Genomic DNA, 10,626 nt, shown 5'->3' on the forward strand with positions numbered 1-10,626 from the left:
GTGCAATCTCAGCTCACTGCAACCTCTGCCACCCAGGTTCAAGCAATTCTCCTGCCTCAGCCTCCCAATTAGTTGGGATTACAGGCATGCACCACCACGCCCAGCTAATTTTGTATTTTCAGTAGACATGGAGCTGCTCCATGTTGGTCAGGCTGATCTCAAACTCCCGACCTCAGGTGATCCGCCCAACTCAGCCTCCCAAAGTGCTAGGATTACAGGCGTGAGCCACTGTACCTGGCTGATATTTATAGTTCTTCAGACATCTGAGAATGCATGCACAGACCTCACATTTGCTACCTCTGTTCAAGTAATACTGATTCTGTGTGAGTGGACGCCATGTGCTTTGTCTTTTTTAAATATAATATGTTTTTTATTGTGAAACATGGAGACTTTTTCCTCTTAGCACCAGTCAGAGTGAAGTTGGTCTGAAAATAGAAAATAGAAATTATCATTCTTTTTTTTTTTTTGAGACGGAGTTTTGCTCTTGTTACCCAGGCTGGAGTGCAATGGCGCGATCTCAGCTCACCGCAACCTCTGCCTCCTGGGTTCAGGCAATTCTCCTGCCTCAACCTCCTGAGTAGCTGGGATTACAGGCACGTGCCACCATGCCCAGCTAATGTTTTGTATTTTTAGTAGAGACCGGGTTTCACCATGTTGACCAGGATGGTCTCAATCTCTTGACCTCGTGGTCCACCTGCCTCGGCCTCCCAAAGTGCTGGGATTACAGGCTTGACACATCACACCCGGCAGGTAGAAATTATCATTCTTAAATTAATGGTGGAAATTCATGTAAACATGTGAAGAGATAGGGTTGTTGAATCCCAAGTTTTCAGATTTCCAGTAGCTGCTTGTTTGAATACTTTAGAACTCATTTCCCTGGTTTCCTGAGCAACCCTTATTTTAATTAACATATGATTATGAGTAAGATACTTCATTCCAGTTTTGTGTCATGCCATACAGTAGAAGAGTCTGATAAAGAGAAAATTAATCTTTTTGCCAGGTTAGTAATTTTTTAACTGAAAATAATGTTGTAAAAGTCTGAAAGTAGAAAAAGAAGCTTTTTGGTGTAATTCAGCAGCCTAGCTTTATTTTTTCCCCCAAACTCCCTTTTATTTTCTAGTTAAGAAAATATTAAGTAGCGACTAGACACTTTTGGTTTCTCAGCCATCTAATAGTGTTGATGTTTATTTATTTGTTTATTTGTTTATTTATTTATTTGAGACAGGGTCTCACTCTGTCGAGCAGGCTGAAGTATGGTAGCACGGTCATAGTTCACTGAGGGCCAAACTCCTGGGTTCAAGTGATCTCCCCAGCTTAGCCTCCTGAGTAGCTAGGATACAGGCTTGTAACACCATACCTGGCTAACTTTTTATTTTTTGTAGTGGCGAGGTCTCACTAAGCTGCCCAGGCTGGTCTTGAACGCCTGAGTTCAAGTGATCCTCCCGCCTCAGCCTCCCAAAGTGTTAGGGTTGCAGACATGAGCCACTACACCCAGCTTTGAGGTTTATTTTGAATCGCTTTAAGTAATTTCAAAAGTCTGAACTGTGAAAATACCAGGCCGCCCTGGCCTTAGAAGGGATGGACAAAGATTCATCTATGGCCAAGCTCAGCAGAGCCTTATTAAAGATAAAGAAGGGCCAGACACAGTGTGGGTGGTTCACTCTTGTAGTCCCAGCACTTTGGAACACCAAGGCAGGAGCATCACTTAAGGAAGAGTTCAAGACCAGCCTGGGCAGCATAGAAAGACTGGGTCTCTAAAAAAAAAAAAAATCAAGAAATTAGCTGAGCATGGTGACATGCACCTTTAGTCCCCGTCTCAGTTATTTGAGAGACAAGTGGAAGAAGCCCAGGAGTTTGTGGGCACAGGGAGCTATGATGGCACTACTGCACTCCAGCCTGGGTGACAGAGTGAGACCCTGCCACAAATAAATAAATAAATAAATAAATAAGCTGCATTTTTAAACAGAATTTTTTTTTGTTTTCTCTTACATGGTTATTTTTCACTACTAAGTAACATATGAAATGGTACAGCTGGTAGACAAAAGTAATTCCGAACATCTCAAGCAAAAACTGTCTTACTAAACTTCAGTTGATAACTTTTCACTATGACCACCTCTGTATACTACATTTATGTAAATTGATCTTCTTTGCCTTTTTCTATCTTGATTATCTTATGATGTTGGGAATTATTACTAGTTTGACCCAAGATCAAAGTGTATGAGAAAAAATACTAGTACAATAAATGCAAAAATATATCATTGTTGAATAAAGGTTGCAATTATTGCTTATGAAAAAAATTACTTAGTCTTTAATTACATAACAAATTAGTAATTTTATTTTCTAAGCTGCTGCTGCTAAAAATGCCTTAATATTGGTTTGGTTAAGTCTTAATTGCTTAATTTTAATTTGATAATAATCGTGGGTACACACAAATTACTTGCAATATTGTTTTTAGTCCGGTAGTTTCACTGGGTACTTATCTGTAACAGAATAATGAGTAGCACAATGGTAAATATTAGCAAATATTTGTAAATGCCCAATCATAATGCATTTAAAAATAATATGACATAATTATTAATATAAATAATGTGACTTGATGATTACAACTGTCATGCTGAATACTATACAGTTACTTTATTTCAGTTCAGGGATGTAATCTTGCATGAATGTTTGCCATACTGCATGTGTTTGCTTTTTATTCAGTCTTCTTGGATCCATTTTTCCAATGCCTCGTGTAATCTATGCTATGGCGGAGGATGGGTTGCTTTTCAAATGTCTAGCTCAAATCAATTCCAAAACGAAGACACCAATAATTGCTACTTTATCATCGGGTGCGGTGGCAGGTGAGAGAGAGTTGACTTTTCTTACGAAAAGGGGAATCTTTTTCATCAAGGACCCTGCATTAAAAATACAAAGCTAGGTGGTTTTCTGTATTGATTTATGTGAAGCTCGGTCACTTTTTTTGTGAATGTTTCCTATTTTGAATATTTTGGTTCTGCATTTTCATGTGTCCAGTCTTTACCTGTGTATGCCTGTCTAGAATAATCCTTAAAATAACTCATGTGTGGATTTTGCATTTTTCTGTTCTAGTCTTCTGGGTTCTATGTTTCCTTTACCCCGAATTCTGTTTGCCATGGCCCGGGATGGCTTACTGTTTAGATTTCTTGCCAGAGTGAGTAAGAGGCAGTCACCAGTTGCTGCCACGTTGACTGCAGGGGTCATTTCTGGTAAGCTTTACAGACTGAGGCTTCTTGAGCATTGGACTGGAACATTTAATTCGCATGCATGGACTTATAAAGAGGGTCTGCATGCTGTGCATGTAAGTTAAAAAAACAAAATCACTGATAAATTAGTATGTGAGCATTGGTATTAACATCTGAAAATCGTGGTGGCAGTGATATACTGAAGTGCATTCTTAATTGACCCTTGGGGTTTTTTTTTTGTTTTGTTTTTGTTTTTTTTACTGTTTTGTTATTTTAATCTTTTGGGCTCTAACAAATATGCAAAGGGTTATAATGGCTCTTCACTAAATATCATGGATTGCGTTTCTGATGAACTAGCACACAAAATTCTGTTATTGATGCATAAACTTTTGATTAAGGAATTCTTGCTTAATTTTTGAAATATTAATTTTAAAATAATGATTTAATTTTTTGTTCTAGGATATATGTTGACTATTGCTAAAGGACCATAGGATTTTTGAAATGCTAAACTTTACCCATTATTAATAAGAAATGTCCAAGAGAATTTGTGCTTGGCCCTTGTAATCACTGTCCTCAGTATGGTGGGCATCTTTGCTTTTAGGGCCATCACAGCCATCCAACAGTTACAACAAACACATACGTCCTCTCAGGCTCCATTAGGAATCTATTTTTCCCTTCAACAGTTTTCGTACTTAAAGTATGTTCAGAAAATCCAGATTGCTAGTCTTTTGGCACATCTTAATATCCGTTAAAATACCTTTGGCCAGATTCTTATCCCATGCAGAAATTTTCAATGACGTTCTAGATCCAGAGAATGGCCTTAGACGTGCTGTTACAGGAAACAAAAGGAAGATTTTAGTAAGCTTTATACATAAAATAATGAACAATCTTGGTGCTAGAAATTCAAACCAAAATGACAATTGTGTTGAGGCTCTGAATTGTTGGGAAATTAGGTTAGAAAAAGCTAGTGCTTCATTCTGTATGAAATGGAATTTTTTTCAAGGTCAGAATGTATTTGTTTAAACACTTCACGTTGTAAACATTTTCTTATAAATCTGGCCCTTTCTTAAACACATATTAGCAGGTCAAGTCACTTATTTTCTCAGGCTTAGATTTCTGCCCCCCTAAAATAAAGATTTGCACTAGATGATGTCAAGTCCATTATATGTTATTTTATTTTATTTTTTGAGATGGAGTTTTGTTCTTGTTGCCCAGGCTGGAGTACAATGGCGCAATCTTGGCTCCCTGCAACCTCTGCCTCCCAGGTTCAAGCCTCAGCCTCAGCCTTCCGAGTAGCTGGGATTACACAGATGTGCCACCACACCTGGCTAATTTTGTATTTTTAGTAGACCAGGGTTTCTCCATTTTGGCCAGGCTGGTCTCGAACTCCTGACCTCAGGTGATCTGCCTGCCTCAGCCTCCCAAAGTACTGAGATTACAGGCATGAGCCACTGCACTCGGTACCCATTTGATTTTTAAACAATACGTGATATTAAAGGTAGTTTATAAATACTTTTTTGACAAAGAGTCATTCATTTTATGTAACTCATTAAAATTTTTCTTTTTCCAGTAAAATACTTCTCAGTAATAATCCAGAATTTTAAAAAGTTTATTCTCCTCCATTCAGGAAGAACTTAATTTGGTGGCATATTAAGATATTAAAATTAATAATTAAAAGAAGATAATTAGACCATTTTTTAAAATGCTCTAAAATATTTTTGTTATTTTATACTTTGTTTTTAACTTGGATCAGAGAGCTTGTAGAGACAATTGATTATTTTCTTCTCTTTTGGCTACCTTATTTGGCTATGATTTTTAAACATACCAAAATTGTAATAATCTGATGTATAAATATATGAGCAATGAAGATTTTCTTTTCGTGTGTTTTTTTTTTTTTTTTTTTTTGGAGACATAGTCTTCCTCTGACACCCAGGCCTGGAGTATAATGGCACTATCTTGTTTTATTGCAACCTCCGCCTCCGGGGTTCAAAGATTCTCCTGCCTCAGCCTTCTGAGTAGCTCTGATTACAGGCACGCACCACCATACCCAGCTAATTTTTGTATTTTTGGTAGAGATGGGGTTTCACCATTTTGGCCAAGTTGGTCTCAACCTCCTGAACTCAGGTGATCTGCCTGCCCTGGCCTCTCAAAGTGCGGGGATTGATTATGGGTGTGAACTTCCAAGCCCAGCAAGGAATTTTCAAAGTGAGGCATGCGATGTGTTAAAAGAAACAATGTGATCTTGTAGCAGGAACATGGGGCTGTTGGATGAGGGGAACTCTGCCCCTGATGGGTAGTTGTGGCCTTGCTAAGTTAGCCTGTCTCTAAGATGGGGATAATCCTGTTAGAAAAACCACTCACAATTGCTGAGTTTGGGGTCAAACATTGTCAAATCCAGCCATTTTATATAGCTAAACCTAACTGATTTCCCATCTCATAGGATCATTGACTCGAAGGTAAAATGAGATCACAGAGGTTTCAGTCTTGTAGAGGGATCTGAAACACCATATAAATGGAATGTGATGTTATCCACTTACTGTGACAGGGAAAACTGTAGGCTAAATTCAAGTTAATAGTGTCACTATTTTGATGTTTCAGTGGAGAAAACAGTTGTTTCGTGGAAGTTAATCTTTAAAATATTTTTTTGCCTCTTAATATTTTGGGATTTGGTGTGCAGGACCAGAAGTTGATGTCTCAGATCTAGAAAGTCTACCTGGAATGCATAATAGCATTTAGCCTGTTTCAGAAACATAATTTAACTGAAAATTACTTTATTTTATCAGAATTACTAAAATAATTTTGAGTCAGGCTGGGCACTGTGGCTCACACCTGTAATCCCAGCATTTTGGGAGGCCAAGGCCGCTGGATCACTTGAGGCCAGTTCAAGACTAGCCTGACCAACATGGTGAAACCCCACCTCTACTAAAAATACAAAAATTAGCCAAGTGTGGTGGCACGTACCTGTAGTCCCAGCTACTTGGGAGGCTGAGACATGAGAATTGCTTGAACCAGGGAGGTGGAGATTGCAGTAAGCCAAGATTGCACCACCGCACTCCAGCCTGGGTGACAAAGTGAGATCCTGTCTCAAAAAAAAAGAAAAAATTGAGCTGTATGTAACTCAATGCACTTGGAAAGTAAAGTGGTTATGTAATACTATAATGAAAGTTCCTTCTGTTTGAATGTTTTTTTTTGTGGTTTTAAAAAACGAGCTAGCCAGTGTTTCCTAGCAGTATTTTTCTTCTGAAACATCAAAGACAGTGTTCTGTCATGTAATGTTTTCACTCTTTGTCAGGCCAAATATTTTTTAAGTAATCAAAGTAGAATGTGCCTTGTAGATGCTAGAGACCTGAGGGCTTTTGAAGTCCTATCAACAGATTATATGGACCCTAAGAACATCTTAACTGTGAGAGATACATTTTCAATAGTCTTCTTGACTAATCGTTAGTACCCAAATGAAGTAGCAGTCAGATGTCCCTGGCTTGAACGTTAATAACTGTATGGAATTTCCTCCTGGGCCATTTGCTTCACCGTTCTTTTCTTTTCCCCCTAGCTTTGATGGCCTTTCTCTTTGACCTGAAGGCACTTGTGGACATGATGTCCATTGGCACTCTCATGGCATACTCTCTGGTGGCAGCCTGTGTTCTCATCCTCAGGTGAGTCGCCTGGTGGTTCTGTAGGGTGTACCATGCGTGAGGGGCTCTGGGAGTCAGGTATTGAGCCCTCACTCTCCTGGCTTCCAGGGAGCCAGCTGTCTCATCAAGGTGAGAGGTCACATCCATCAAAATAGCAATGAAAAGTAGAAGAAGCATATCTGGTCTTTAGCAAAGAATCAATTACAAGTTGACCATTAGTGGATAGGTTGGCTTAATCTACATGAAAGGCAATTTCTCATAATGTTCAAAGACACTTAAGAATGCTATGCTTTTTGTTCCATTAATTCAATTGTTAAAATTTTTGTGCTAAAGATTTAATCAGAGGCACACACAGATGTATGTAAAGGATGTTTACGGAAAAAGTAATTCACAATAGTGAAAAAATGAAAACTAACCTGAATATCACTAGGGGAATGGTTAAATAAATGAGGCTACATTTATTCAGTGGACCCTTCTACAGCAAATAAAATGGTATTTAATTTTATGGAGAAATATATCCATTTCAGGATACAAAATTACAGTATATATAGTATCTGAACTTATTTAAATAATAAATTTACATGAAGAAATCATATATGCCTACATAGACATTATATGCCTGGATGAAATTGCACCAAAGTACTAACAGTGATTAACACTGGGTGGTAGTATCATGGCTGGTTTTAAATTTCTCCTGTATACTTTCATGTATTTTTTCTCAGTGAGCATCTTTCTTTATATGGAAGGAAAACGTTGCTTTCAAAAATAAGTAAAGGCTGCCCAGAAGGTGAAGAGGCCATACTGAAAAGCCTGGGGCAGACACTACGTGGAGAAGCAGGCTTGTTATTAGTCCATTCTCACACTGCTAATAAAGACATAGCCAAGACTGGGTGATTTATAAAGGAAAGAAATTTAATTGGCTCACAGTTCTGCAGAGCTGGAGAGGCCTCAGGAAACTTACAATCATGGTGGAAGAGGAAGCAAACACACCCTTCTTCACAAGATAGCAGGAAGAAGTGTGGAGCAAAAAGGGGGAAAGCCCCTTAGGGTGTAGTGGCGGGCACCTGTAGTCCCAGCTACTCCAGAGGCTGAGGCAGGAGAATCACTTGAACCCAATGGGGAGGTTGCAGTGAGCTGACATCGCGCAACTGCACTCCAGCCTGGGCAACAAGAGTGAAACTTCATCTAAAAAAAAAAAAAAATCAGATCTTTTAAGAACTCACTATCATGAGAACAGCATGAAGGTAACCACTCCCATGATTAAATTACCTCCCACTGTGTCTCTCCCATGGCACATGGGGCTTTTGGGAACTACAGTTCAAGGGCAGATTTGGGTTGGAGACACAGCCACACCATATCAAGGCTGATGTCTTGATATACGCTATAGAGGAGGAGGATAAAGTAATAAAGGAAAATGGCATGCACTGGGTGTAGAGGTGGCACAGTGGCCAGATGAGCTTGTCTGGGTATAGCTAGAAGAATGGGTAGGGAAGGACGAGGCCAGGAAGACAGATTGTGATGAGGCCTTTGAATGCCAAACTGGTGACTGCATTATTTTACAACTGAAATTTACCCAGCGTTCCTGCGCCGTTTTCATGAGCCACATTTCCTTTGGACATAGATAATTTCAGAATAATCATCCTTTTATCACGATCGCCTTACTTTACAACTTCACTTTCTTGTGCCATCTAATACATTACTGTGATTAGATGACTACTAGGGGAAATGTGGATGTTTTGCTGCAGATATTTTATTGAAAAGGTTTGCCATGTAGCTCAGCATGCTCTGGGGCTGGAGTCATAAGTGTTGATTTACTCTACACACTATTACTCTGTATGATGTCTTCAGGTTTTAGGTGCTAGTTTCACTTGGGTCAAATGTCTGTTTGACAATAAAGACATAGATGTTTGTTTGGGAATAGGTACCAGCCTGGCTTATCTTACGAGCAGCCCAAATGTTCTCCTGAGAAAGATGGTCTGGGATTGTGTCCCAACGCAGCCTCGAAGAGTGAGTCCCAGGTCACCATGCTGCAAAGACAGGGCTTCAGTGTGCGGACCCTCTTCTGCCCCTCCCCACTGCCGACACAGCAGTCAGCTTCTCTTGTGAGCTTTCTAGTAGGATTCCTGGGTAAGTCTTCTCTGCGTACATTGTACAGACCCAGAAGATGTGTGTGAGTGGAGCTGGCATGATGTGGAAGAGCACAGAGGGCCTCACATTGCCCTAGAATATATTAGCAACCACCCTGAAATTTTTACTGAAAGCATCACCAGCAGTGGAGATCATCTTTATATGACCCGTATAAATTTATCATATCTTGATAATTGAAGAAAAGAGGAAGGAATACTTCAAGACAAGAGTGACAGAAGTACAAACTGGCACATTCATTAGTCGTTATTTCACCGTTGGGTGGAAGTATCATGCCAGGTACCTCTGCCAGTAACCTGACTGGAACCCAGTGAAATTGTCCAATAATATAGAAAGTCCTTGTTTGTTCACTCACAGTGACATAATCATTCATATTTTCAGTGACATTTACTGAACATTGCCTGTGTGCCAGGCACTCCACTGGGCACCTGGGGTGCCAAGAGAGGCAATCCTTACTCTTACTGGGTTTTACAGGGCAGGATGATTGGTAGCAAGTAGGGAAGCACAGAGTTCTCAAAGCAAATGGGAGTGTCCTCTAGAGCAGACTTGATGGTCAGAGATGGGGTGGTGATGTCATTCTCCAAAACAAGGAGAAGAGATGCAGATGATGTATCATTTGTGTACGTTAGCGGTCTGTATTAGGCTGTTCTCACACTACTAGTAAAGACATGCCCAAGACTGGGTAAATTATAAAGAAGAAGAGGTTTAATGGACTCACAGTTCCACGTGGCTAGGAGGCCACACAATCATGGTGGAAGGTGAAACGCACATCTTACGTGGCAGCATGCAAGAGAATGATAACCAAGCAAAAGGGATTTCCCCTTATAAAACCAGCAGATCTCATGAGTCTTATTCACAACCATGAGAACAGTATGGGGAAAACTGCATACCATTCAATTATCTTGCACTGGGTCCCTCCCACAACACATGGAAATTACAGGAGCTACAATTCAAGATGAGATTTGGGTGGGGATACAGCCAAACCATATCACAGTCCATGTTTAAAATAGCTTAAAATAACCAGATGTGCCATTTCTCATTTGAAAAAAAGGTAAGTATCCATCCCTAAGAGCATCCTAGTCTAAGAGTAGCCAATGAGGACACAGTTAGCACACGAGCAGATAATGCAAGTCAGTAACATCAAGTGGGGTGGTTGGCTTCTAAGGAGGAGAGAGTAAAGAGCAAATGAGCAATGTTTCTTAAATCTGTGCAACTGAACATCTCTCTCCTCAGTGAAGAAGAAAGGGCAAGGTGAAAACTCTTTGTATTTAGCCAACTAGATGTGTACAGAACTGGATGTTTTGTCAGAATACGCTGTTTGCACCAACCAATCTGGGTAGATCATGGTGTGCTGACTGTGTTTTCTACACATCACCCCTGCAGCTTTTCTCGTGTTGGGCCTGAGTATCTTGACCACTTATGGAGTTCACGCCATCTCCAAGCTGGAGGCCTGGAGCCTTGCTCTCCTTGGGCTGTTTCTTGTTCTCAGCATTGCCATCGTTCTCACCATCTGGAGGCAGCCCCAGAATCAGCAAAAAGTAGCCTTCATGGTATGTGTAGTGAGGATTGCAGACCCAAAATATAATATTGTGTTCATTTTCTCTGTATAATTAATTTGCTGAGTTATTTCTTTTCTTTGCTTTTTT

The 10,626-nt window shown here is 39.9% G+C and overlaps 1 protein-coding gene across 2 annotated transcripts in view; it reads left to right on the top strand.

The window, feature by feature from the left end:
* The window catches only part of SLC7A2 (solute carrier family 7 member 2), a 69,278-nt gene that overhangs the window by 50,353 nt on the left and 8,299 nt on the right, over positions 1-10,626 (top strand). The window contains exons 7-10 of one of the 2 annotated variants that reach the window (XM_017539637.2): positions 3,091-3,227; positions 6,754-6,856; positions 8,757-8,962; positions 10,364-10,530. In XM_017539637.2, coding sequence (XP_017395126.1) covers positions 3,091-3,227; positions 6,754-6,856; positions 8,757-8,962; positions 10,364-10,530 — 613 coding nt within the window. Of the gene's footprint in view, positions 1-2,703; positions 2,844-3,090; positions 3,228-6,753; positions 6,857-8,756; positions 8,963-10,363; positions 10,531-10,626 lie in introns of both variants that reach the window. The other variant, XM_017539636.2, reaches the window with a different exon arrangement.

Source organism: Cebus imitator, unplaced genomic scaffold (assembly GCF_001604975.1).
Source record: "Cebus imitator isolate Cc_AM_T3 unplaced genomic scaffold, Cebus_imitator-1.0 Scaffold120, whole genome shotgun sequence".
NCBI lineage: Eukaryota > Metazoa > Chordata > Mammalia > Primates > Cebidae > Cebus > Cebus imitator.